Raw genomic sequence first — 27,326 nt, 5'->3', positions numbered from 1 at the left:
TCATCAATTCACGCTCACCGCAACATCACCAACCTTGACATCAACACCAGAATTAAAAACACCATAACACCCAACTTCCTTCAAGGCAACCTCTATTCACAATGTTTGCACTTCCCGTTCCCGCCTCTCTTCAGAAGAGCCTCGACACCACCAAGGTCGAATATGTAAACCTGGGAACCTCCGGTCTTCGGGTGTCCGTTCCAGTCCTGGGCGGCATGTCCCTCGGGTCCAGTGAATGGGCGCCGTGGGTGCTGGACGAGGAAGCATCGCTTGAGATCCTCAAGGCCGCCTACGACCGCGGCATCAACACCTGGGACACCGCGAACATGTACTCCAATGGCATCAGCGAAGAAGTTATCGGCAAGGCCATCAAGAAGTTCAGCATCCCCCGCGAGAAGATCGTTCTCATGACTAAGTGCTTCATCTATGTCGGCGAGGAGACGAACCTCCACACTACCATGTTTCCTCAAGAAGTGCCCAAGAGCAAGGACTACGTCAACCAAGGCGGTCTCTCCCGCAAGGCCATCTTCAAGGCTGTCGACGATGCCCTCTCTCGTCTGGGAACGACGTACATCGATCTGTTCCAGATCCACCGCTTCGACCCGACCACGCCCATCGAGGAGACTATGAAAGCTCTCCACGACCTCGTTCAAGCCGGCAAGATCCACTACATCGGCGCCAGCTCCATGTGGGCCACCCAATTCGCGCGTATGCAGTTTGTCGCCGAGAAGAACGGCTGGACCAAGTTCGTCAGCATGCAGAACTTCTACAACCTCGTCTACCGCGAGGAAGAGCGCGAAATGAACCGGTTCTGCAAGGAGACAGGCGTGGGTCTTCTTCCCTGGTCACCGCTCTACGGCGGAAAGCTGGCGCGGTCTGTCAAGGCCGAAAACACCAGCATCCGATCCCAAGGCAAGGGTCCGATGAACCCCGATCTCAGTGAAGCTGATGAGAACATCATTCGCCGGGTTGAGGAGATTGCGGAGAAGAAGGGGTGGAGCATGAGCCATGTCGCGCTCGCTTGGATCCGTTACAAGGGCGGAGTTCCCATCACCGGCTTCAACTCTGTCAAGAGAATCGATGAGGCATGCGAGCTGCGGGGCAAGACTCTGACTGATGAGGAGGCCAAATACCTGGAGGAGCCCTATGTTCCTAAGAACGTCATTGGTCACGACTAGATGTTCACGTAGCACGTCGTTAGTAGCACTCAATTCCATATATTTGCTTCTTCATATAAGACGGGCGCTCAATTGAAGGTGCTAGATGAATCTGGGTTGAAGTTATGCCACATACCCACGTTGTGGAAGTTGGTGCTACTGAGATTCATCGACCCTGGAAAACTACCCTCTGAGAAGTATGTGCTACAATTCGCTGACATGTATGTCTAGTTTCTTCCTGCTCAGGTGTCTGCGGTCAAACCCCACCTGGCGCATACTCCCTTAAGGCCTTCGCCATCGGGCCAAAGGCCGCCCCCTCAAGCACCGTCTCACTCGTCCTCCAGCCAAGCGACCACGGCAACCTTTCCTCCACGAAACTAGCATTGATCCAATCCCTTCTCGCCTTTCCATCCTCGACACTTCCTCCAAGCGCGGCAAGAAGACCACTCATCTGCTCAACTGTAGCCGCGACACCAGCGGCATCAAGCACAAACTCGGGATTCTCCTTCCTCGCATCCTCGAGTCTCGCAGCACCAGCCTCAGCAGCTTGCTTCCAAGTAACGAATTCGTCAGGTAGTCTAGCCACGAAAGAATCCCAAATCGTTCTATTGAACCGCAGGTTATCGCCCAGCGCTAGGTCTCCGCGACTCAAGCTTCCGTCGTGATCCAGTGGCTTTTGCGCCAGGTCGTCGAGGTGGAAAGTCCCGTTCACACCCGTGGTGGAGTATTTCAGCGCCGCAGGGACGGGGCCTGCAGACACAGCGCGGGAGAAGTTGAAGGCTTGCATCTGAGCTACCGTGGCGCTTTCACTTGAGATGAAGGCGCCGTCGCGGTTGATGTAGCCGTGATTGGCGAGGATATTAAGGGCTGGGCATGGTGAGCGGCGGTCGGTTGAGGCTGGGGCTATGTATGGGTGCTCTGGGTGCTCGAACTGCGCGTTTGCAATGGCGGCTAATAAGGCTAGAGCCACATATGAGAAGGTCTGATGACGCATGATGGCTTGTATCATTTGCTGTTGAGAGCAGCAGATAACAAAGAACAGATGTGAAGGAGTGGCCGGGAGAAAAAAAACAATGATTTCACGCAGCAGATAGTTCAATTGATGCTCTCGATAGTCAAAGATTCAGGGCTCCATTGGAAGACTGAGTTACCTTCTGCCTCCTGTACTTATATTCTTCCTTTGTCATGAACGGTGAGGCATAATTCTTCAACACTACTGAGAAACCTTGCAAATGGGGTCTCCAAGCCAGCTAGCCGGCGTCCGTAATGAGAAATACGGGAAGCGGCATTGGCCGAATGATTTCTTCAAGGCTCAATAGAGTTTCGATTTAATCTCGGATGAGTATTCCTGGTGCTCGGCGGCTCCGGCATACCACGGTTCTATAATTGAGTTTCGGTGACCCTGCAAATGCGGCGTTCGACATCCCGGGACCCACAGCCGGGCCGCATTTTCACCGCTATCTTTCTACATCACTATAAGAGCCTTCTTGACACCCCAAGTGCTCGAATATAGCCGTGAAATATTTTGTCACATCATCGCCAAACAATTCGTAAACCGGCAAGTCACTCACTATATCCAACGAAAACTGGCTATGGTTGGTATGACGAACGAACGGCTTCACATATTCCTCGGGGCGTGTAGCACAATTCTCCTAGTTTCCTAAGGCCTGAAAGAAAAGACGGTAAAAGCCGTCAAGCTAGAATCAGCGATTCACGTGGCTTTTTAGTCATGCGATGTCGCCTATTCAAGAGAATTCGATGACATCTGGACAGCTCGGCAGAAGGGAATTGGAAGACTGTCTGCAGTGTTCGCTTGGAAACCAGCTACTACCATTACCCGGAAAACATACTGTAGGGTTTCTCTATACTGTATTATTCCACATCTGAGTGCCATAGCTTATGGGTGACAAATAGAGTCAAATAGAATGAAGCCTTAAGATTCGGGCGATTCCCCGTAGAGCCACTCGACCATCCACCCGGGTGTCATCTTCTTTGCAACATCACGAGAACACTGCACTCCATCATCGTCGACGTACACCGTTGCTTCTCTGAGACCGAGGTCTGTGAGATGATCTTGGACGTCCTTCGTCGTCATCTCGCTCCTCGCGACAACAGCCTCAAATCTCTTTCCGAACTCTTTCACTTGATCCCCGCGTTCAATCTCATCGTCTTTGAATTGTGGGAACCCAGAAGCAAACTTCTGAGAAGTGGCTTACATAAGTGAACCGAATCTTCAGGGGTGACCTCCATAAAAGGTTTAGACGTGTCGTAGAAGTAGCTCGTTAATCCAACAATGCAAGCCTTGGGCCCGTCGTGGATTCTACGACTAGTATCCAAAAGCCTCATAAGATTCTCGGACTCTTGTGCTGAGCTGAATCTCAAAGTGCGATACCTAGCAGCTATTGAAGCAACCAAGTCAGACGCCGATAGAACAACGTAGATAGTCCACCGAGACTGAGACAGAGGAACCGGGAGACGATCGATGTAAAACAACTACCCATATCCAGGGTCGAAAGAAAGTGTGATCAAAACCCTTTGTTGGAAGTTTGCATTGTGGTGTGCGAAGCATTCCAAAGCGTGTAAAAAAGAGCGCCGCGTTTCGCAACTTTCGATTCTCGACGCGATTTACATTTTGTACTGTTTGAAAACGGCGTCTTAAACATATTTGAGAACGTTGCTCCCACATGTTTTCGATCTGGATCAGCCCCATGCTCGAGAAGCTTAGAAATCAATGGGCTACTCACGAACGGGGTATTTCTTTAAGACAGCGATGAACCTCTCAGGCCGAAACGCCTTTTTGCATGAGTAGTAATGTGTCAGGCCTCGCCGGTTAAGGGATAGCTTAAGGGGCATTAGGAGGAGGACCAAGCAACAAAGGAGCAGCTCAGACACATATAGAGCGCTGAGAGTACACCTCGAGGGAAGGGCAGATTTCAGTAATTCATCTTCTAGACCCTAACAGCAGTTGGCCTCTGTGAGCTTCTTCCCTGTGTCATACACCTATTGACATAATGCTTTTCACTCCCTTGTTATCGTCTACATTAATTTCAAGTATTTCATGCCTAGCCCTTAAACGATGTTCGTGTCGGATTGGAAGTCCAATTCGACCGCGGCATATAGCCGACTGCGCAGGGGCCAATTAGGGGCCCTATTTATAATTATCGTAGCCAGCCCAACCTATAGTTAGAACCTCCTTTTTATACCTACGTAGATATCTAAATAGTTTAATTAATCTCTTCGTTAACTACGGTTCGAACTAACTACTCTATAATAGGGATACTAATACTAATTAGTAATTAAATTTTATTATCGTAAATCGGTAAGGTATCTCGTTATATAGAAGAGACGACTTCTTAATACCGCACGGGATAAGAGATTCGTACTAATTAACTTTACGAAAGTAGATAAAAAAGGGGGCGATTCTTAAATACCGTACGGAATCGAGCAATCGTAGCCCTTTACTACTTACGAGAGGTCGACGTCTACTACGTTAAACTACGTTAATTAATAAAACCGCTTAAGTAACTAGTTTTTTACCGTCGCCTTAAGTAGCCTTTTTACTAAATAACTTTTCCGTAGCCGGCCTGCGATTAGAAATTAACTAATTAAATTAGTAAAAGGAAATACTTACGCAGCAACTACCCGCCTAGTTAATTAGCGCAACGGGCAAGCTTAATAGTATAGTATAAAAGAGCACCGCGCGATCGAAAAAAGGGATTTCTAAACGTAAATATTCTTAGTTAGCGTAATAGGAAGCGTATAGGAGTTATTAAGCTAAGAGATCTATAGTATATAGAAAAAGTTTATTACTATTAGGATCTTACGGGTACGACCTTAAGCCCGCAATCTAGACGACCTCCCCGTAGCTCCTTTAACTACCCCCCGAGTATTACTTAGGAATATAATATAGGGGACGGTCTAACGAGGGAGGAGGGGATTTAGAGATTATAGAGAGCACGAGGCTTAGGAAGCTAGAAGTATATAGAAAAGCGGAAATTAGTAACTAGTAAAGATCCCGAGACTAATTACTATATCGTCCTACGGTAATATAAACGTCTACCGCTACTATTAAAAAAAAGAACTACTAAAACCTACCTTTTTATACTAAACGAAAAGGAGGATCTTAATAAGTATAATAGCTAGCGATCTAAAAGGGTAATAGTAATCGCTAGAGAGGGTAAAAACGAGAGTAGTAGCGAGATAGTAAGAGGAAGCGGGAATCTCTTAGACTTTAATAAATTCGTCAGGTAGCGAAAGTACGGATTTACTACGGCTAGCGCGCGGATTAGATATATCCTCGTTAAGGTTAAATACGCTAGTAACTACTAATATAGGCATAAGCTAGGGCACGACCCTTAGCGAGTTAGGGTAAGGAAAGAGAGGGTAAAACCCGATCCTAAATAGAATCCCTATCCTTTATAAGTAAGTAAATATTAACCCGGATTATTAGGGGACGTAGATATATAGAATTATAGATTAGCCTAACGGTAAGTAAATTAACGCGGCATTAATCTATTTAACTAAGGTTTATAAGAAAAAGGGGCTATAAGGGTAACCCCTATTCTACGAGATCGTAGACGACCTTAGCTATTAGCTAGACGAATAGTTCGTAAGCGTAAGCTTAGGAATCATAAAAGCGGTTAATAAATTCTTTTATAAGCGAGGGGTATTACTAGCGCAATTATAATTGCGAGAACCTTACGAAATCCTAGTAGCGACGATTATAGAAGAGGAATTCGTAATATAGACCTAGGTATAAGTCGATAGGGCGTACAATCGCTTTAACGAATTTAAAAAAAGGGTAAACGACCTAGATTTCCTTTTTATAATTACTAACGGCAATTTATTATCGCAAAAGGATATATAGAGGCAAAATATAGTACTAGAAGTACGATAATCGATAATTCTGCCTATTTCGATCTATAGCTCGTCGCCGTTACTAATACGAAATTCGGTACTAATCGGCTAGTAAAAAAGGAGGTAGATTACCCGAAATTACTAAAAGTACGTAGCGACGTAGGGATCGCATATAAATACTAAAAATCTAACGGTAAATACGAGGTAGTTTATAGACCTTAAAAAGATCTTCCTAAAAGAGAAATTATACTCTAGGGAGAAATATAAGGTCTTATAAGAAACCCTAACGATATTTTACGATTATTATAAAAAAGTTAGAATTAGGGAATACTAGTACTATTTAGTAATTAATATCGTATTCGTAAGCAAAGCTTCTAATTATTACTACAAAGCGGTGCGTAATCTTAATTAAAACGACTTTCTTAGTATAATTAACGTAATCCGAAGCCGCTTCGAGACTTATAATAAAAACCTAGAGCTCTTATCTAAGCTACGAGCGATTTCTTTCGTATCTATAGCTAGGATAATAGAGGGCAAATCGCGAGTAAAAATCCTTAAAAAGCTTATCGATCGAATTAATAAGCTAGCGAAAACCTAGCTAAATAAAAGGACTAACGAGCGGAAAGTCGGATATTTTTATACCGTAATCTAGCGCGTTCTAAAAGTAAAAATAACTCTATACTAAGTACCCGAAGACTACGAGACGCTCTATTCGAGGCTAAGATCTAGCTTTAATATTAAAATAAGAATACCGCGCTAAACCTACCTCTAAGCGTACGATAGCCCTTATTAGTAGCATTAAGTCGACCGAACGTATAAAAAAAAAAAAAAAGAAGCTAGGTACGGCAATTGCTAATAGGGAATCCCAGATTCGTTAAATAAGTAGAGATTTAACTCGCGAGCAGGGTAATAGAAGAAGTAGTATTTTATTTATAAAAAGGATAGATATTAGTTAAGTAACTACTCTAAGGAAGAGCGTGCTAAATCGTACGAATAATATAAAAAATCGAGGGTAGTAAATAGTAAAACTAGCCCTTATCGATTTAACTAATTCCTCGTTATATATAAGGGTAGATCCGGGGGTACGGAACCTAGCGAAAGTAGCTAATTTAGCGGCCTAAAGTACCCGCACCCTATAGGAGATTTAGAAAATAAGGAAGATCTTACCCCCTATACTAACGAATTAGATTACGACGAAGTCGACGATATTAACTACTCTTTCTTTACCCCGTTAGCCTCGGGAGGATATACGAGGCTAAACGAATAAAAGGTAATAGAAGCCCTTAATAAGTAGGCTTTTATCTATAAATAGTAAAGGAAGGTCCCTTAGACGACGGATATAGAGGTAAGTAAAAGGACGAATTTAATAGCGCAGAATTCTACTTTCTTAATATTTAAAAAAAAGAGATAAGGTACTAAGCAATTCTAAGGGTAGCTAGAGGGGTCCTTTTTATACTACTTAAATTACTTAAATACTAAGCTCGTATAGGCATTCTACGCGAACGAAAGGTATAGCCTAGATAATTTCTATAAGATTATCCTAGATACTAGGGCATCGTAATAGTTAATAAGAGGAAAAGGGTAATTCTAAGTGCTATAGAAAATCGTGCTAGTAATGCTTAATATGTTAATAGCGGGTATTACGAAGATTAGCTTCGGCCTAGGTAAAGAAATCGTTGCCCTAGGTACGGTAGAAGTAAAAACGTACTTCGGAACGATAACTTTCTATATCCTACCTATTAATACCCCATTTCTCCTATATCTAAAAAACATAGATTAACTAGGTATTATATTTAATAATACGAAGAACAGAATCTCTAGCCGCAAGCACTTCGAAATAGTTAAATAACGATAGGGGCACGCGTTTATAAGGCTTACTAACGATACGAAGTCGATTAATTACCTAACGGAAAGTAAGCTTAAACGACTATACTAGAGATTTAGCTACCCGTTAGTCGCGAGGCTATATAACCTCCTAAAGCATTTGGGTAATAATAATATCGAAATAGGGGCACTAGAGTAGTTAATAAAAGTATACTACTAATACTAAATAAATACGCAGAGCCTACGCAGATTTAAATTTAAATTACGTAATAAGCTTAACTTTAATTAGGAGATTGTCGTCGATATTTTCTACTTAAATAGTCGACCGGTCCTATATATAATCGACGAGGCTATATTATTCTAAGTAAGGTAATTCCTGCGGGATCTATAAGTAAAAATAGTATAAGTAGCTCTACGAAAAAGCTAGATCGATATATACTAGGGACCGCTAGACGGTATTAGAACCGACGCTAGTACTAGTTTTAAGTTAGTAGAATTTAAAAAAAATGCGACGGCCTACGGTATATAGTTAAAAGTCGTACCTATCGAAGCGCACCATAGTATTAGAAAAGTAAAAAGGGCGCACTAGTAGTTAAAAAGAGCGTTTAAAATTATTAAAAAAGAAAATCCCGATTCCGACGACGACGAATACCTCTAGACGGTACTTAAATACTATAACGATACTATAGGGCTTAACGGGCTTATATTAACGCTTTTAGTATTTAGAGTATATTTAAGAACGACCTTAGCCTCGCTACCGTCGCTAGATATAAGCTAGCGAGCTTAAGTAGTTAAAAAAGTAATACGGGCACTGCGCGAGGTAAGTATAAGAAAGTAAGTTAATAAGGTAATTACTATGCACAATAGGCCCGATATAGGGGTTAATTTAGATATACCCCTAAATTCGGATATACGAGTATAGCGCAAAATTACTTAATAATAGGCTGGGCTATATAAATTAATTTCCGTTAACGAGCGTTCTTACGTAGTTACGAGAGATTATAACTAGCTACTCGAAGTATTAATTACGGTAGTTAGACTATATTATATAGATCCTATCGAGGTAATTTCTAGCCTATAAGAAAAAGAAGAGCTAGGGGAAGCTATATAACCCGCAGTAGAGGTATAGGAAATCATCCTTAACAAAATCGTCGTAGTAGTACTAATAAACGACGAGGAAAAGGAAATTACTAAAAGGGTACTAATACGTCGCAAGAGACCACGACGGCAAGCACTAACGCGGCAATTTATTACTAATAACGAGGTAATTAACACCTTTTATATAGTAAAAAAGAAAGCCGATTTCGAGCTAGTAATTAAACTACGCAAAGAAGGCGTAATTATAACTATTAAAAAGCTATATAAGGGATCAGATCTTATTAAAATAAATACTCTGCGCGATCGAGGGGTCTATCGATTTATCCTCTACGATCTAGAAAAGTATATAAACTTCTGCATATTTAAATCGCAAATAGTTCGTAAAATTAAAAGAAAAGGAACACCCTAACCGTACGAGAAGTCTAGATACGTAATTTAAAAGTATAGCGACGTTAAAAAGGCAACGCTACTTATACAATCGCCCATTATATAACGCTATAGCTAACGATTAATAATAGTACTAATAGCATTACTATAGAAAAAAGGATACGAGATTTAGAGCTATAATATTACCTAGGCATATACCTAATCGGCCACAGGGCTCATAAAGAAAATCCTAGCCTATTTACCGAAAAAAATAGCTAGTAAGTACCCAGAAAGTACGATTATTAAAGTACTTAAGCTACTATATAAGCTTATAAAATCGGGCACTTATTAGTAAGCTACTTATTACGATTTTTATATTAATTAACTATTAATAGTTACCTCTACGTACGACCCGTGCTTACTAATCGCGGAGTACGAAAGCGACTAATTTAGGATCGTCGGAATATAGACCGACGATATATTAGGCCTATCCGATATTAACTTTATAAAGAAAGAGAATAAGGAGCTTTAGAAAGCGGGCTTCGTAGCGAAGCTAAAAGAGGTTCTTATAATAAACACCCCCTTAGTATTTAATAGCGGGATTCTTATAATTAAAAGGGAAACCGTTGTTTTCTAATAAAAGGGGTAGAGCGAGAAGATTAACCTCGTTAACCCGAACGTAACCGATATTAAGAAGCGGTATAAGGCTAAGCTTATGCGAGGGGTATATATTACGAGTATTTATTAGCCTAAGGTAATTTTTAACTACGCTAAGGTAGCGTAGGCTATAGATCTAACTAAACGAGACGTCGAAGTACTTAATAAGCGGCTTAAGTAATAGTAAACGAATCTCGATCGAGGTCTCGTTTACTACCTAATTAACCTTATAACTAGTAAGCTCTACGTTTTCGTTAATAGGTTATTTACGAATAATAACGACCTTACTTCGCAATTGGGGTATATTATTATCCTAGCTAACGAGAGTATAGGTAAGAGCAAATTTACTATATACGGCAATATAATCTATTACTTATTAACTAAAAATAAGTAAGTAACGAGAAGTGTACTAGCGTTAGAGGTTTATAATATAGTTAACGGCGTTAACCTCTCCTATACGATTTTAACGACGCTAAGGAAGATTACCGATCGAATTAGCCTTCTACTTATTCTAACGGTTATTTATACTAATTCTTACTCGCTATACGAATACCTTATTAAATTAGGAACGACGAAGGAAAAGAGGCTTATAATTAATATTATAGCCCTTAGGTAATCGTACGAAAGGCGCGAGATACTCGAGATCCGTTAGATTAATAGTAAAGATAACCTCGTAAACGCTTTTATAAAAGTAGTACTAAATAAGGGATTAGAGTAATTCGTAAGTAACGGAAAAGTTATTATACGAATAGAGGGATAGGTTATATAAAAAGAATAGAGAAAAGGAAGAAAAAGAGACGACTTAGTAAACGGGCCCGAGGTCGAATTATACCTCTAACCGTAGTAGTTAAATTAATAAAAAAAAGAGAAAGTTAGTATCGAATTAGAAGTCTAATTCGACCGCGGCATATAGCCGACTACGTAGGGGCTAATTAGGGGCCCTATTTACGATTATCGTAGCTAGCCTAACTTACGGTTAGAACCTCCTTTTTATACCTACGCAGATATCTAGATAGTTTAATTAATCTCTTCGTTAAGTACGGTTCGAACTAACTACCCTGTAATAGGGATACTAATAGTTCGCAATTCTAGCTTTATGTCCTGAGCTATGTCTTCTACCGATTCGTCACCCGCACCACTAATAAATAATAATTCATCATTCTGCGTCATCTTTTCGTCAGGTGGGAGCGTTGGAAGTACCTTTAGGGAAAGGTTTTGCAAGTTCATGTCCTATAGAGTAGTGAGACCCTGTGATATCTGAAGTACTATTCTTTGGAATAGACTTTTCACGGATATAGATTGTAGGGCTTACGTTATAAACCTCAGCCAAGATGTAGTGACAGCGAAGAAATGCTGGGTTGGGCAGGTTCTCGTCACCATTGTGCGCACTAAACTGAACTGTGGGAGGCAGGATCCCTCTGAGATAGAACCGTTCGGCGGAACCAAACCGTTGGATGGCATATTGATTCTAAGTAAGTTAGACACATAGATGTTTCAAATTACAGCTCATTGAAGAACTTACTTGGACGCCTGTGGACTTGAAAGCCATCTTCAGCTTTCTAAATTGTTTATGCAGCGTGTCCATCAACGTCATAATATTTGGAAGCTGGTTTATGCTTTCAGAAGTAATTGCTCCTTGAAGGTCGTTGATATATCGATGATACGCGAGCCAAATTGTGGCAATATTCACCGTCTACAGCATAGTGTAAGCATTCTGGTCACCCCATTTGTACAGGGATACTTACTTGGATATAACTACCGTTGGTAGTGGAGAGAGAGTAAGGAATGCAATGTGCACAATTAGTGCTGCATATCTTTCCCTGAGAAGGCTCCTTCCATGTATCAGACCAGCATTGGCTGACCATGCACCTCCCGCCGTCCCTTTTTAGACACTCGTCTCTCAGTGTCGCATCTCTCGGTACTGTTTCAACTTCGTGCAAAATGCTTTGTATCTCAGTCTGGGCGTCTTCATCCACCGGCTGGGAGATGAGTCCCTTTCCTCTTCCACGAGCGAGCACTATCAGATCAGTTATTACCTAATCTGAATAAGTATCATATGGATGATTTGGTACTCACTAGGCTTAAGCAGCGCGTCGATTAAATGATTTCTGAGAGCACGGAGTTTGTCTGGCTCATTCTGGTAAAAATAAACCTCCGCCGCAAGAGTGGTGAGGCCGTTTCCTTCGAGCCGACGTAAGAAAATCTTCAACACTTGGTCGGTATCGTCAGACTGATCGCACGGGACGTAATCATCGCAAATTTTAAGCGCTACTGTTACTCCCAGTTGAGCCACCGAGTCGTCTCCGAGAATTGTGAGTCTTTCCTCTATCAGGGCTCCATCAATCTCTGGGTGTTCTGAGACTGGCATCGTGAATGACGACTGCTTTCCCTTAGACTGGATGATTCCAAATGTGTCTGTCGTTGAAAAGAATTCCAGGAGGCTACGTCGACTGATGACGTCGGCACATAGTTACGTACCTCTCATGGGTGCAGAACCAGCAAGGTGCGCAACTTCTCGAGGTTCTCTCACCAGGAAGGTGCGCAACTTCTCCAGGTTCTCGAACTTAGCTGAAACTTTGACAAACTTATCATAGCCTGATTATCGAGAGGCGCAAATTTCGACATTTTGAACGGTACACAGGTTGTGTATGATCTCTAGGAGTCTCAATACGCCGTCTTCGAGGCTCACTTCATCCATACCATCTAAATAGAAACATATGGGACGATTGTAGTGCTGAATGGTGTTGAAGAAGAGCGTTTAGAGTTCCTTAGCAGTCCAATCTGTCCCAGAGTCCTTCCGTCCAGATGCTGAAATACTGCTCATAGATCGGTCCAGAGCTGTCAAGTCATCTGTAAGAAGTTGATGCAGCAGCGAGCACAACTGAAGAGCAACTTTTGATGATGACGTACTAGTGGTATTCTATAAGAATGCCGACTTGGTCGCTACATCTTTTTCAAGTATTCAAGAGCACCAAGCTGCGTCTCGGGAATAACTTCCTGCCAGCAAGATCTCTGTTGCAAGTGACTTAAGACTAGAAAGTAATCCTCAAGCAGGGTTACAGTGACAACGTATAATATCAGCTGGGGGGAAATATGGGAATACTCAAGCCATGAATACCAACTCACTTCGAGACTGTACCCAACAACAGTGTGCCGAGCGAGAAGTGATGCTTCAAATATCAGCTGTACACTCACACGCCATGTAACCTCATCCAAACCCATTCATCCTTTTCATCTCTATTCAACCAAACCAGCCCTTGAAAAATCAACATCGCTAGCTAAATCGCCATAAACACATCACCACATCCCCATTGTCATCACCATCAGGCTCAAAAAGGCAGATGCCAAGATCCCTCCAAGCCCTTGCATCTTTCGCCACTTTTAACCGACGACTACCGGCAGTAAAACGGGAGCCGGGGGGACGGACCCGAACCAGAAGTAATGGGCAAAAACGACAAGGTAAAGCAGTTAGACCAAAAAGCGCCACCCGACAAATAAAAGCTGCAGGTGAGCCGATTCAGGAAAGTCAAGCTCGCTGTTGGCATCGTCATTGAGCTGCAGTGGCACTGAGAGCACTTACGGCAGGGCCTCTTGGAAGGTGTCACGGGATCGCAGAGGATGCACGCAGATCGGTTAGTTCAATTGGCAACTCCTCTGATCTTCACATTTCTGCGACAAGTAGATTGAGTAAGACCGGACTACTCTAAGTATTGATTGGGAACTGATTTACAGAAAATTGGTTATTCTAGCTCCTGAGAGTGGCGGGAAAGAATCTGCACCGGACACTAACAAACACCAACCCCGCAATCGAGAATCGACCATGACAGAAGCGTGTTGCTAGCCCGACGGCCAGACAAAGGGAGCTTCTGTAGTGTCAAACCCTCGCCTGGGACTTGGAAGTCGGTGCATACTCGCGCGTGACCTAATTCTTTGTAGATAATGCTTGTGCTGGCGAGGATGTGTAAAAAGGAGAGAAGCACCGCACAACACCGGTCCAACCACTCGGTTTGCCCACCATGCCGGCCTGTCGCCTGTGAAGCCTGAGGAATCCTAATCGAGGAACTATGCAGCCATTGAGTGCCCAAAGTCTTTCTGCGGCTCTAAGGCGAAGGCACGGCCATTGCATGGTAGCAAAAGAATCGGGTGGCTGATCCTTCGACCTGTGTGCTTCTAGCTGGCAGGTGACAAGCCACGAGGGAATTCGATTGGCTTGATGCTTAATAGCTCAGTTCTTCTGCAATTGAGCACCTCGACTTGGCGCGTTGCGGCGCTTTCATGGCGGCTACCCCAGATCTGCATTGTCTCAATGATCGAACCAGTCATCACGACAAAGAGAACCTCAACCCCACGAGTGGAGAGACGGTGAAGTTGGAGGATGGGTGGGATTGGCGGGAGGCCAAGGTTAGATACCATAGCGGCACTTGGATGGAGGGCTACGTAGCGGTGCGGCACTGCGGAAGGCCAACGGAGCCGGCCGCCGGTCGAGATCAGTCCATACCAAAGGTGTTAGTCAAAAGCTCCCATTAGTCGGCGGGTTGGTGACAGGTCAGTGACGACGACGACAAGTTCCGAGGTTCGATGACGGTGGTGCCGGACAGGGGTCGAGCTCGGACCTGGGCACAGCTGCACCTGACTACCACGCTAGAATCCGGTGGTTTGGATCCATTTACACTGCCTATCGATCGTTAGCTTTGGCAACCAAGAGGACGGGCATTTGGAATGGGGGAAGAGGCAACGATCGTGCGTGCACGGCGCCAGCATCATCAGTCAACACCAAAGACGCGGGTCGGCGTTGCCACTCAAGGGCCCTGCGACTCACGTGTCCCGAGAACTCGGGATGGGCTGGGGATGGCCTGGTTGCTGGGATGGACGTGCAGCGTACCGCAGCCTGTGCTTTTCTTGTGTTCATGACGGCCCCGTGCGAGCAAAACAGCGGATGAACCTCAGGCCTGGAACGAGACACCACGTGACGAACATCGTGTGAGGTTCACGGTTCACGGTTCACGGTTCGGGCTGTGTTGGCAAGTCTTCAGCAGAGATCTTGGGGGTAATTTTTCCTTGGAAGTGCCCACCAGGGGTAGCAGGGGTGTTTAATGATAGGTTCTCCGCAGTGGAGAGAGAATCTGGGCCTTCGTGGTTTTGCTGGAGAGAAAAATCCTTCCGAGCGGAGACCGACACCGTGCCCGCGTCCGGAGACCCCGTGGAGTGACAGAGTTTGCGGTGCGGTGACAATCAGTCGGTCTATTGGTACCGGTCTGGCGGTTTGTACGCTTCTTCGTATCTGTAGTTCAAGTTCGAGACGAACGGTGCGTCAGAGATCAGGCGGCCGGCGAAAACGCGGTCGTTTTACCAGTTTCCCACGGGGAAGAACAAAGAGGAGCCCTGGAGAAGAAGCACGAGGGCGGTGGGCTGGGGAAAAGAATCGAGACCAAGCCCAAACTCGGCCGGAAGCCGAGGCGATGAAGCACTGAAGCAGGCAGGGCAAGGCGACGCGCCAGTGTTGACAGGCCGCTGTCGTGATTTCGGGCATGGTTGAATGGGGCCGTCATCAAAGACGGGCCGATATCACGGCCGTGACAGGTAAAAGTACTACGGTATCAGGCCAAAGTTTAACCCCCTTGTCAGGTATCTTCGCCCATGCTTCTCGCGATTATATCAGCAGCATTACTTTCGAGATTCTTGTGCACGTCGAACAGAAATTTGGCCATTGAGAGTCACTGCTTTGCCCTGGTCAGACCCACACTACCTGGTAGGGAGTTTAAACATACCCATAAGGACCAAGTAAGCACCTGGGTACGGAGGCCGACCAGGTATGGCTCGGAAGGCACCCACTGGCGAACAGGCGCCGGGGGGGGGGGGGGAGCCCAAGTCTGGAGCGCCGGGGATGGAAAACTTGTTGGTCATTCGGACTTTGGGCCCTCTTAACAGCAACGCGCGCTGACTCGGGTGGGGTGGTGGTACGACGTGACTCTTTCGGTTATAGGCGGTGACTTCGTAAGGACGGCTGTTGTGTACGGCTCATTGAATGATGAGCGCGGAGCCCCGAAAGCACCCGCGGAATCAGACGAGCAAGCGCGCGATCTGGCGGAAGCAACGTCGTGATTGGGTACCGGCTTCGTGAAGCTGGAGATATGGGGTTGCTTGGAGACCCCGATATCTCCAGGCGGAGAGACAGAGAGACAGACGGCGTCTGAAAGTGCATGTGAGGCGATCCACAACGGACAGGAACTCGGCCAAACTGGACACCAAGACGAAGTGTCTACCATAGTAGACTCCGAATAGAGAGATCTATAGGTAGTTAGCGCATCGAGTACCACCGAGCATTGTCCCATTTGGGGCCGGGGCCGGGGATTGGAGGAGAGATGATGGGGAAACTTGGGGGAAGAAAAAAAAGTTGGATGGGAATGGGGAGAAGTTGGGGGAGGGCGTGAAAATGCGGGATGAAGATGGGATGGATTGAATGGGGTTGCATCCATCTCATGCAGTCCGGATAGCGAGATGCAGCAGCTAGCAAAGCTACTGTAGTTGTAGGTTTTGGCGAGGTTGAATGGCCCGAATAGCTTCAAATAATCGTCTAAGCGAGTTCGATTGTAGGTGTTGAAGCCTGAAGATGGCTTAGTTGAGCCAAGAACAGTCAAGCGAGCTTCACACAAAAGCGTCGAGAGCTCTATCGTAAGGCGATGTAGCTTGTGGTACCCACGGATAGGGAGAGACGTGTTGGAGGGCTGCAGGAGAGCATGCGGGAGAGCCCTTGGGGCTCCAACGTTGCGGCTTGAACTAGGGTCGCCCTTAGGATCGGAATCCATACCTACTTGTTCGTACAGCGAGCGTACCGGCCGACATGTGCCCATCACGAACGAACGAATGACCTGGCGGATGTCGGCGGCTGAAGAGACATGGCGCTGAGCCAGATGATCCGTCGAACGACGACAGTGGAGATGTTTGGCCAGGGAGCGGCAAGGGAAGAAAAGCCACACGGGCGCCTCGTGTCTCGATTGCTGACAGTTAGAGACCGCAATGCTGCCGTGATGTCTGAGTCCAGCCGCAGATTCACCACCCAATCTCAGCGCATCGCATCGTGTCGCAAAGCATCGCCAGTCACGGGGGCCTGCCGCAGAGGCACAGCTACCTAAGGTAGGTAGTAGAGAAGGGCGCGCCAGAGTCGGACGCAGGCCGCCTGCGCGAACGAATTAGTGATGCATCATCCAATTGCCTGACTGAAAGACGCGCCGACGTGGAAGGCTGCGAGCAAGTCAAGGCGAGACATTGGCAATTCCTTACGAAGACTTTCTTCCTTCTCGGAAGGATGACGGGGCAACAGGGACCGGGGGTTCTGGGTGTGTCATGTTTTGGGATTGACATCTGGGCGAATCGGAGGGAGGAACCGGTGGCTCACCAGACCAAGACTCAAAAGGAAGGGCCTGAGTCCTGACACCTGGGGGAAGATGTGGGAAGGAAGGGAGGCGGCGGAGCCAATGAACGCCACAAAAAAGTGGCCGGGGAAGATACTTCGGTACTTTTCCGGTACGTACTCTGGAGATTACTGTGGAGCGACGGTCTGGCACCAACTGGCAAGAACTAAGGATTGGACCTGCCCTCAGGACGGCGCTGAACGCTTGTTGCCTGCCTCTTCGGCGCTTCTATGGCGCTTTCCCCAAGTCCCTATGCCAAAAGTCTCCAGTCTACTTCTCCACGGGGGCACCTTTTTTCAATGGAATTATGGAATTATGGGAATTCCTTACTTTTAATCGTTGGACCATGGCTGTGACAGGCCCACTGCGTCTTATTCCCACGGGACAGGTTCATGTCGGATAAAGAATACCCCTCGGGGACCCCACCAAACGCGGGTGAAAGTAACCCGAATGAAGATAATCGGGAGTTTTAGGGGGAGAAAACTCTGACACTCTTGTTCTGTAGGCCATTTGTTGGTGAAAATTCTGAAATTGCATGAAGCGATCGTGAGATTCAGGAGGTCATCAAACGTAAGCAGGTAACTGCACCTCCAAATTAGTCCACATACAGTCAAACACTCATACCAAAACCATGTCAAACGGCGACGATGACTTGGCCAGGACCACTAGGCAAGAAAAGGAGAAGGCATGTCATCACTGGACCACGGCCACCGGGCGCTTGGCCAGAAACGGGCGCATTTCATCAAGTCTGCCGTTGTCTACTACCTAGGAGTCTAGGACTAATACGTACTGCATGCCTGGCCCATGTTCGTCGTCGCCGCTTTCCTTCCCTTCCGCGTTCCCCTCCCTGCGGCGTAGATGAGTAGTGCCGTGTCGATGACATTCTTGGGCGTCCTCAACTCTGGAAACTCTGGAGTCTGCAGAGAGAGACGCGCCTTGGTATGCAGATTATCGCTGCATGAGCTCGGGGCCAAGCTCGGCACGTTCTGACTTGGCGCACAGCTGGCCCCCTCCCCCGCCGCAGTCCTGCGCCGGCCATGGCCCATCCATGGGGGAGGCAAAGTGTCACGCATTTCTAGATTCCAAGACCTCTCCAAGCCGGGGTTGCGTGCGGGCGGTTCGTCTATTCGGCGCTTGTTGCGATGCAAGCGATGAAAGCATATCGAACTACTCTCGTCAGGATCGTCGAATGACCTCGAAACGACCGGTCCGACTCCATGACACTTTCCGCGTTTAGACTTTGGGGATTCCAGCGCATCGGTTTCGGTGTGCAGGGTGTCAGGTAGGTAGGTAGGTAGGTCTTCAATTAGACATCTTGCACCCTCGTGAGATTGCAACCAAAGACAGACGCGCCGAGTCGCGACTTGGAATCTCTTGCTGCAGCCTACCAGAAGTTCAGAATCATCCACCAACAAATAGCGGCAGAGACCACCCGTTCGTCTGGTCCGTTTGCTTGATCTCCAGTTGACAGATTGTTTGTCAGACCCGAGAGCCCGAGCCGAAGGGTCGAGACCGGACCCAGATCAGCAGAGCCCCAATGCTTTTTTCTTCGAATTTTAATCGACCTGTTCCAACACGAGCCGAACATCGGGTGAAAATAGCAGTAAACGGATGGAACACGAACAGAAAAAAATCGGGTCGTGTCCCGTGCCCACGCTCTTCTCCGGCGCAGCGCAAAAGACCTGAACTGCCAGAACAAACAGCAGAGCCGGGAGCGGTCAAGGGTCTGGATCGAGCCTAGCGTCGATTCATCAGTAAAAAAAGGATGACCAAGTCTCCAGGGCCCCGCCCCGCAAAACGCCACGCGACGGCGAGACAACGGCGAAATCCATTTCCCCAGCTTTTTTTTTTCTTCCTCTTGGCTCTTTTCTGCTTGGGGCATTTTGGGGGGGGCCTCGGTGCTTGGGAAAGAACCCCCGTGACCCGGTGGCTGCGCTCTCCATGTTGGGCACGAAAGGGGGTCCCCAGGGGGCCAGACAGCTGAAGACTGGAGTCCCCGGGCCAGTGTGGTCTCCCCCAGTTATTGTTCCCCAGTGGCTAATTTTCACGTCCAATTCCAATAATCGTGTGTGCTAATAGCCTACCTGGGGGAAGGGAAATGTCTTGCCCCTTTGACTTGTCATCCCCTCTGGCTCTCAGTTTTCCAAATGTTTTAGTGCTTGTAGTGGACTGCCGGTCATCGCGCGCCACTGACGAGTCAATCTGTCCACCAAGGTAGTGGGCATCGGCCGCTAAACTACTCTTTCCTCTCCTGCTGCGAACCTGGCTAGTGAGGCCGTGTTCAGTCCAGATCCGCCTGGAACTGATGATCTGATGGTTTTGGTCCACCTGGAGTCATTGAATTCTTACCAAGTGGATGATGATGCTTCTGCTCGAGTTCCAATTCTTTTCGGTTCATGTACCTTTTCTACGTGCTACAGGAGCATTGAGTACCTTACATTTGCATTCTTTTTGCTAGGGAGTCGCTCGTTCCTTCCCGCCCGTCTAGCATATCTCATTGTCACTCGTCGGCTGCCGTGGCAGGTGCTCCCCTCTAGCCGACGGAAGTCCTAAAAGTCAATGGCAATTGGGGAAGGGCCTTTTCAACCACGGCGTCCTTGTTTCCCCAAATGTTCGCTCCCACATTGGCAAGAAATTGAATGCCCAAACAAACAGATCACAATTTAAGGTGACATGCACCTCGAGCTCTGCATATTCATCCTCGTACCTGAAGAGCAAGTACGACCGCAATGCTGAATGGCACCTTGAGGTAGCTATCGTCAGGTGAGTGAAGAACCTACCTAACCAAGAAATGGAATGGAAAGAAGGAATAAAAGTACCTTCCAGCCCAAGGACCATTGTGTGAGACGGGAGGTACCTCCCACATCGCGCGCTAACCTGGACGGGGAGCAGTTCCTTCCATGTATCCTTGGTGCCTTGTACCTCTCCTGGTCTCCCATCTCTCTCTGCCTCTCTCTCTTTCTCATAGCTGTTTGGCTGCCACCCCCGTCGTCCTTCCCTCCTTCCCCGTGGCCTGCCCGCCCCGCGGCCCCTTCCCAACTCGTCGGGAGTCCCCTTCCCACCCCCCCTCGTACGCCGTAGCTTCTTCTTAGTCTTCCACCCCTCCCCTTCCCCCTCGGCCTCCACGCCTGCCCAAAAGTTATCGGCCCTATTAAGCATGAGCTAGCAGGAGCTTCAATATGGGGACGGCTAACCAACGGGGCTAACCCAATGGGAACTCGTTCTCGATGAACTGTGACCTGCAGACCCTCGGAATGGGGAGATGAAGCACCACACACACTCACACATACACAACACTCCTCTTCACCACGTCCATACGACATAGGCATAGGCATACCTAGGCGTAGTAAGGTCTTCATCGACAACACGGCAGCCTGCTCTGCTCTGTTTGAGTCTGACTGACCCATACGCATCGGCCTGGCCTGTCGTCTCATTCTCATTCCCCATTCCAGACCCAAGTCTTGGTGTCACACCCCCCTCCCCTAGTAAGGTATCTCCAATTCCCCCCCAGTTCTCAGTCCCCAGTCCATCAGTCGGTACTACCACACACACCCCCATGCCAGACAGGCGGACTGACACGGACGCAGCTGCGTAGCATTACCTTTCCCTTTGCACCTTCTTGGACGTGACACCAAGACTGATAAAAAGTCCTCGTCTCGCCCTCATTTTCTCACTTGCTCCCCTCCCTTCCTCACAAGCTTCCTCGCCAACAACTCTCCCGACAAGCTTCCTCTCGTCCTCCCCTTTCCCATACAATCAGCTCGGATCATCGCCAAGCTCCCGAGGCGAACAACAACAGCAACAACCTCCACAATGGAGAAAGAAACCGGCGTTACGCGCGAGCCCGTCCAGGGCCTCGCCGTCACCGACAATGTCGACCAGATCGAGGCCCCCGTCACATGGAAGGCCTACCTGATCTGCGCCTTTGCCTCCTTTGGAGGTATCTTCTTCGGATACGACTCCGGTTACATCAACGGTGTCCTGGGTTCCATCAACTTCATCGAGGCCGTCGAGGGCAAGGGTGCCACCGCCATTGGCGAATCTGACACCTCCCTCATCGTCTCTATTCTTTCCTGCGGTACTTTCTTCGGTGCTCTCATTGCTGGTGACGTTGCCGACTGGATGGGTCGCAAGTGGACTGTCATTCTCGGCTGCCTTATCTACATGATCGGTGTCGTCATTCAGATGATCACTGGTGTCGGTTCCTCCCCTCTCGGTCCCATCGTTACCGGTCGTCTCATTGCTGGTATCGGTGTGGGTTTCGAGTCCGCCGTTGTCATTTTGTACATGTCTGAGATTGTAAGCTTTGCACATTGACGCCCTCACGAATCCCCAGAGTACTCCACTAACACAGTTCCATAGTCTCCCAAGAAGGTTCGTGGCGCTCTCGTCGCCGGATACCAATTCTGCATCACCATCGGTCTTCTCCTGGCTGCTTGCGTCGTCTACGGCACCAAGGACCGCACTGACACTGGCGCCTACCGCATCCCCATCGCCATTCAGTTCCCTTGGGCTCTGATCCTCGGTGGTGGTCTCATGCTCTTCCCTGACTCCCCCAGATACTTCGTCAAGAAGGGCAGACTCGCCGATGCCGCCGCTTCCCTTTCCAAGCTTCGCGGCCAGCCCGAGAACTCTGAGTACATCCAGGTCGAGCTTGCCGAGATCGTCGCCAACGAGGAGTACGAGCGCCAGCTCATCCCTTCTGCCACTTGGTTCGGCTCATGGGCCAACTGCTTCAGCGGTTCCCTCTTCAAGGCCAACTCCAACCTGCGCAAGACCATTCTCGGTACTTCTCTCCAGATGATGCAGCAGTGGACCGGTGTCAACTTCATCTTCTACTACTCGACTCCTTTCCTCCAGTCCACCGGTGCCATCAGCAACACCTTCTTGATCTCCCTGGTCTTCACCCTCGTCAACGTCTGCTCCACTCCATTGTCCTTCTGGACTGTTGAGCGCTTCGGTCGCCGCACCATCCTTCTCTGGGGTGCCGTTGGTATGACCATCTGCCAGTTCCTCGTTGCCATCATTGGTGTTACGGTCGGTTTCAACCACACCCACCCGGACCCCAACGATGCCACCAAGAGCATCGCCAACAACATTCCCGCTGTCAACGCCCAGATCGCCTTCATCGCCATCTTCATCTTCTGGTTTGCCTCTACGTGGGGACCCGGTGCCTGGATTCTCATTGGTGAGGTCTTCCCTCTGCCCATCCGCTCCCGCGGTGTTGCTCTGTCCACTGCCTCCAACTGGCTCTGGAACACCATCATTGCCGTCATCACCCCCTACATGGTCGGTGAGAAGCGTGGCAACCTCAAGTCCTCTGTCTTCTTCGTCTGGGGTGGTCTCTGCACCTGCGCCCTGGTCTACACCTACTTCCTGGTCCCCGAGACCAAGGGTCTGTCTCTGGAGCAGGTTGACAAGATGATGGAGGAGACCACTCCCCGCACTTCCGCCAAGTGGAAGCCCCATGAGACCTTCGCCTCCCAGGTTGCCCGCAACGGCGTCCTCGACAAGGTCCACGTCGACAACATTGAGCGTCGCACTTCCAACGTCTAAGTGCGCGTCTATCTAATGTCCATTTTCACTTTTATCTATACCCCTAGTATACTACCCGTCTTACCGGGTGAATAACCTGGGAGGCATCTCTGAAGTTGGGTCTAATTTGGACACATCTTAACAACTTGTAATGCGAAATGTTGATGTGGAATGCATGGCGCGTGGGGGATAACATAGTCGTCACGATTGTGACTAGTTTACACTACCGCTCAAAGATAACTGTTAATACAACTAAAAAAGTTGAATACGATATTCTCACTTGTTTTCCAAGTGATTGTGCTTAGCAGCCTGGGGTTTACACGATGAGTAGCTGCACCTTACCTCTGCAGAGTGATGGAAACAACAAAACATGAGAATAAAATGACAAGGGCCTTCATTATTCATGCACCCTGCTGGGTACCTTCTCCGGCACCATCTGTGGCACTATGTCGGGTTGAGGCTTCGGCAAATCGTGGTCTTGCCTGAACTGGGGCAAGTTGAGCGGGTCTCGGATCTCTTGGCTGCATTCTGCAGGGACGGGGCTCCCGAACTGCAAGCTACTGTGCAACACTTGGGGGTACTAGGACACTTTTCGAGGTTCGCGAACACCATGAAGAGGTTGTGCGGGTGATGTCATATGACTCCTTGGACGTTTATAATTGAAGTGGATTGGAAAGTATCTTTGGGTCCAGCCACATGCGTGCTTCATGTGGGTTGCTGAAAGGCAAACCTCCAAGTTAGTCACCAACCTTTCGCGTGGGAACGCTTCATATGGCTGTGACATGAGAAGGTGGAATGGCTGGCTCTGGTTTCCATAAATACTTGGTTTTCGATTGCTCTGGATATTGACCAACCAGGTCCACTGGTTTTCTTTTGGGTTCGGGTGCCCTTCTCCGCCTCCTCACAGGCGAGTTCAGTTCTGTCACTGGTATACCTAACTAGTAATCACGCCACATCGTCTAAGTAAGCTTGCAGTGGTAGTGGTGAGTACCTTTCAGGTCTCGGCGAATATTCGTACTTGATTTCTTCTCCAAGGTGGAAGGAGGGAGCTTCTCCTTAGGACGTATGTCTAGTAATTGGGAGATGGATGATTCTCAATTGGCCGTCAATGAGCGTGCCTGTCATGCGTTCTGCGTGCGCGCTACCTCAAGGTCTACCCCGAGGGATGCGTATCATAGTTAACGCAGTAGAGAGTGGGTTGGCCAGCCCGGAGTTACTTCTTCGACACATTTTTGCCAGCCTCGGCTATTGTGCGGCATTGTATTGCTCGAATCCATCTCCTATAACTTTCTATTAGGACCGAAAGTGTGCGGACCACTCATCTTCTGGGCACGGCACTACACAACATCGTCATCATTCCTCGAAGGACGTAACGGATAGACGTGTGATTCGAACGCCCAGTACCCTTCATGCAGAAAGACAAGCCTTCTATGTACCTACATGTGGGTTAAACTCGAGCGCCATGCGGCGCCCAAGGTCCCTCATACCGCCACCCCGTGGCCCGCCTTGTGCTGCACCCTGTGAAAGAGCCGCTGGAGCGTCTCTCGCATGCGCTCGAGATCACGCGCCTCTCTACCCCATCGCCCCAGAATCCTCAGCGCAAGCCGCACGAGAGACTTCCAGCTCGATGGCGGCTCTACAGGATGGTTCCCTGCCGCGACGACCGCGAGAACCATGACGGCGCAGGAGAATGCGCGGCGGGCGACGAACCAGCTTCCGCCGTGGCGGTGGTGTTGCGCCGTTTTGACGATCATGGCGGCGCAGGTGTCGACGGCTTTTTGAGCGAGGTGGATCACGCGCGGGTTCGTCAGGTGCTGCTGGCTCTGGTCGTGTTGGCCACGGCCCTGGGTTCCGTGGAGGGCGCAGTAGAGGAGCGGGCGGAGGGTTGATTCGCGCCATCCTTGGAAGCGACCTTGGAGATAGAATGCGAGTTCGTTTTCTGGGTAGTCGTGTTCGGTAAATTGGATCAGGGGTGGAAGATGAGAGTGTCTGGGAGACGTGTAAGTTGGGCATTCGGCTGGTGTGGTTGCTGTGCTGAATTCCTCGGAAATTTATTCGCGCTGCTTCGAGGTCCGCCAAGACTGGGGAAATCAAGTGGAGGACTCGGTTTGGGGGCACAAGAAAGTAGTCCGCACGGATGACATGGGAAGGCGGGGCAGAAGTAACTGACAATTGCGAAATTTCCTTTTCAAACTCGTCGTATTGTCGGACTAATAAATCCTCGTTCCTCAGCCAGTAGGCCTCGCCTTTTCGGTATAACACGGACATGGTGTTTTTGATCGTCCGCCGGAGGGAGATCTCGGCGAGGTAGTAAAGCCAACTGCGTTCTTCTTCCAGGCGTTGTTGAGAGTCTGAGAATGGGGACCAGGCGTAGTCTGAGGGATTCGCGGGTGTCTCGTTGACGCTGATGGTGCACACCGTTGCCGTGGAGAGTGTTGAAGGAGGCGCAGGGAAGGAGTCTGGGTAGGTGAAGTCCTCTAGGCCGCTTGGTCGGAGACCCAAAGTCGGGAGGATCTCGCTACTTTCGTCAGTTGAAAGACGCCCACCATACGGTGACAGAGAAAAGGTGAAGGTTACTCACTTCTCAGCCTTGAAGCAAGACCAAAACAGTCGTTGCTCCAGGGGCTGTGTCGGCTCTTCCCGTCCACTGGGCCCCCTCCATGGCCGTCGTCCTCGCCGGAGCAAGTGAGCTTGCAGTCGTGTCGAGGCTTGCTGGATGTAGAAGCAGGCTCGTAGTGGCCGAAGGCGGCACTTTTCGTACATGGAGGCCAGGAACAGACATTGTATGTCAATGATGGAGGGACCTAGAAGGCCGATGCGTTTGGATGCTGCGAGGTAGTACGCCTCCGCGATGCCGCAGTCCTGTGGTTCAAGTATTGGCGGGAGAGGAGTCTCTGATACGTCGATTTGGGTCATGGATGCGGTTTCTTGCGGTGGGATCCAGGGAGTTGTTAGACTTGCCAAGGCGCAGGCGAGGAGCTGTTGGTTGTGATCAGTTGCTAGGGGCGTTGAAGGGGTGAATTGAGGGCTCTTACTACAAGACAGGATGGAGCATCCCACTTGATGCCGTACTCAGTTGCTTGTTTGGCGTAGGCTATTAGTTCGTTGCTCTCGAGGATCGGGTTACGGGGGTGAACATGTGTGAGAAACTTCCGGCAAAGGGGGACGAAAGCATCTTCTTGGATACCTGATCCGTTGACCGTTGAGGAACTGCTGGGCTGATTTAGACCATTATCGGCCATGTCGGTGCCGAATTCCAGGATGAAGGATTCTATTCGTGCGTCGTCCTCTGGTACGATGCCTTCGAAGATAGGCCACCGGAGCATAGACTCGCAGCGGAGGGCCGAGTACAGCGTGCGGGTAGCTTCTTCGCGGTGCTGGTCATGATCTTCCATGAAGTAACCATGAGGTTCACTGTTTTCCCCAAGCTGATGAACCTGGGTCCCACCTATTTGATGGGTTTCCGCCTGAGGTACCTCAGCTTCCACCAACGCCGGCTGGTCTTTCGAGAGGCTTCTTGTTCTCTGTAGCAAGTGTTTAATCTCATCTAGTCTTTCCAAGATGACTGAACTAGCGATGCCTTCATCTTGAGCCTGGGCAGCACTGGCTGCCATCTCTCTTCCTTCTTCATCTTCCCCTTCGTCGCCGTACACGCAGGTCGCATGGTGATGTCGACAGAACCCGCACACGGGATGGACGTTGTCGCATTTCGTCTTGCGAAGACGGCAGAACTGGCACGCTGTTGCTGCGCGTTTTCTTCGCGTGAGATGGGTTGCTGTTTGCGTTACACGTCGTTTCTTGCTTGGTGGACCGGCTCCGGTTGAGATCGGTGGAGGTAGACTTTCCACTTCTGGTGATGCTGATTGTGATGAAGAAGCTGCAGATGCAGCTATCGCTGTGGACGACGTGCGACGTTGGCGTGTGCGCTGCGAGATTGCGTTGTCGTTGCTAATAAGATCAGGAACGCGCATGATTGTGTGCGTCAGTTTCAGGCCGGTAGGGATCCGGGTCAGTGGCGGATGGTCCGGGGAAAGTACCTTCGGGTACGGGTGCTTGCCTGAGGGCGTGGTGGACGTTCCGGATTCTGGTCCTCCGAGTGGAGAACCGAGGGACGGAGGAAAGAGGGGCCCATCAATCACGACATCGGCACCCCAAGTCCCCTCCTCAATTCGCGTCCCCATTGTTCGGCCCCAATTTCTTAACTCTTATTTCCGCGGCCATTTTGTCCATTCCTAAGATGGCGATTTTTTGCACTCGATACGGTGGGACCCGCTTCCCGGGTCCGGGACGCGACGACATAAGCAATGCATATTCGGGCCAATACCGATTCGATGGTGTCCAATCAGCGGTTATGTGAACCGGATTGACCTGCCTCACTGAGCATAGCACAGCTATCATTTGTAAAGTGAAGGGTCTGATG

General features: G+C 48.6%; 9 protein-coding genes across 9 annotated transcripts; 3 read left to right on the top strand and 6 right to left on the bottom strand.

Annotated features, from left to right (window-relative positions):
• Positions 1-101: 101 nt before the first annotated feature.
• Positions 102-1,178, top strand: CLUP02_09358 (aldo-keto reductase; the record flags this gene model as incomplete). The annotated part of the gene is made up of 1 exon (XM_049288337.1): positions 102-1,178. One exon carries the CDS (start codon positions 102-104, stop codon positions 1,176-1,178), a length of 1,077 nt encoding a protein of 358 aa, XP_049145481.1.
• Positions 1,179-1,413: 235 nt separating this feature from the next.
• On the bottom strand, positions 1,414-2,166 carry CLUP02_09357 (uncharacterized protein; the record flags this gene model as incomplete). Its single annotated transcript, XM_049288336.1, has 1 exon — positions 1,414-2,166. One exon carries the CDS (start codon positions 2,164-2,166, stop codon positions 1,414-1,416), a length of 753 nt encoding a protein of 250 aa, XP_049145480.1.
• A 924-nt stretch (positions 2,167-3,090) lies between these two features.
• Positions 3,091-3,503, bottom strand: CLUP02_09356 (uncharacterized protein; the record flags this gene model as incomplete). The annotated part of the gene is made up of 2 exons (XM_049288335.1): positions 3,091-3,326; positions 3,374-3,503. 2 exons carry the CDS (start codon positions 3,501-3,503, stop codon positions 3,091-3,093), a joined length of 366 nt encoding a protein of 121 aa, XP_049145479.1.
• Positions 3,504-7,638: 4,135 nt separating this feature from the next.
• Positions 7,639-7,794, top strand: CLUP02_09355 (uncharacterized protein; the record flags this gene model as incomplete). Its single annotated transcript, XM_049288334.1, has 1 exon — positions 7,639-7,794. One exon carries the CDS (start codon positions 7,639-7,641, stop codon positions 7,792-7,794), a length of 156 nt encoding a protein of 51 aa, XP_049145478.1.
• Positions 7,795-10,891: 3,097 nt separating this feature from the next.
• On the bottom strand, positions 10,892-12,584 carry CLUP02_09354 (uncharacterized protein; the record flags this gene model as incomplete). The annotated part of the gene is made up of 6 exons (XM_049288333.1): positions 10,892-10,900; positions 11,272-11,427; positions 11,482-11,652; positions 11,705-11,976; positions 12,036-12,374; positions 12,545-12,584. The coding sequence occupies 6 exons, from the start codon at positions 12,582-12,584 to the stop codon at positions 10,892-10,894; spliced, it is 987 nt and encodes a 328-aa protein (XP_049145477.1).
• A 133-nt stretch (positions 12,585-12,717) lies between these two features.
• On the bottom strand, positions 12,718-14,372 carry CLUP02_09353 (uncharacterized protein; the record flags this gene model as incomplete). Its single annotated transcript, XM_049288332.1, has 10 exons — positions 12,718-12,809; positions 12,932-12,956; positions 13,086-13,142; positions 13,261-13,321; positions 13,383-13,514; positions 13,565-13,618; positions 13,682-13,704; positions 13,760-14,021; positions 14,075-14,133; positions 14,208-14,372. 10 exons carry the CDS (start codon positions 14,370-14,372, stop codon positions 12,718-12,720), a joined length of 930 nt encoding a protein of 309 aa, XP_049145476.1.
• Positions 14,373-14,465: 93 nt separating this feature from the next.
• CLUP02_09352 (uncharacterized protein) lies at positions 14,466-19,253 on the bottom strand (the record flags this gene model as incomplete). Its single annotated transcript, XM_049288331.1, has 17 exons — positions 14,466-14,600; positions 14,659-14,908; positions 14,965-15,082; positions 15,136-15,240; positions 15,310-15,470; positions 15,628-15,676; positions 15,728-15,976; positions 16,070-16,247; positions 16,274-17,136; positions 17,178-17,292; positions 17,356-17,492; positions 17,551-17,599; positions 17,798-17,896; positions 17,996-18,036; positions 18,162-18,811; positions 19,027-19,108; positions 19,142-19,253. 17 exons carry the CDS (start codon positions 19,251-19,253, stop codon positions 14,466-14,468), a joined length of 3,393 nt encoding a protein of 1,130 aa, XP_049145475.1.
• Positions 19,254-21,184: 1,931 nt separating this feature from the next.
• CLUP02_09351 (uncharacterized protein) lies at positions 21,185-22,927 on the top strand (the record flags this gene model as incomplete). Its single annotated transcript, XM_049288330.1, has 2 exons — positions 21,185-21,670; positions 21,734-22,927. The coding sequence occupies 2 exons, from the start codon at positions 21,185-21,187 to the stop codon at positions 22,925-22,927; spliced, it is 1,680 nt and encodes a 559-aa protein (XP_049145474.1).
• Positions 22,928-23,303: 376 nt separating this feature from the next.
• Positions 23,304-27,087, bottom strand: CLUP02_09350 (uncharacterized protein; the record flags this gene model as incomplete). The annotated part of the gene is made up of 8 exons (XM_049288329.1): positions 23,304-23,456; positions 23,652-23,806; positions 23,898-23,999; positions 24,222-24,243; positions 24,394-24,923; positions 25,042-25,424; positions 25,488-25,885; positions 25,942-27,087. The coding sequence occupies 8 exons, from the start codon at positions 27,085-27,087 to the stop codon at positions 23,304-23,306; spliced, it is 2,889 nt and encodes a 962-aa protein (XP_049145473.1).
• Positions 27,088-27,326: the final 239 nt, after the last annotated feature.

This window comes from Colletotrichum lupini, chromosome 4 (genome assembly GCF_023278565.1).
Source record: "Colletotrichum lupini chromosome 4, complete sequence".
In the NCBI taxonomy this organism is placed as follows: domain Eukaryota; kingdom Fungi; phylum Ascomycota; class Sordariomycetes; order Glomerellales; family Glomerellaceae; genus Colletotrichum; species Colletotrichum lupini.
This window is presented reverse-complemented; position numbering and strand designations above follow the sequence as displayed.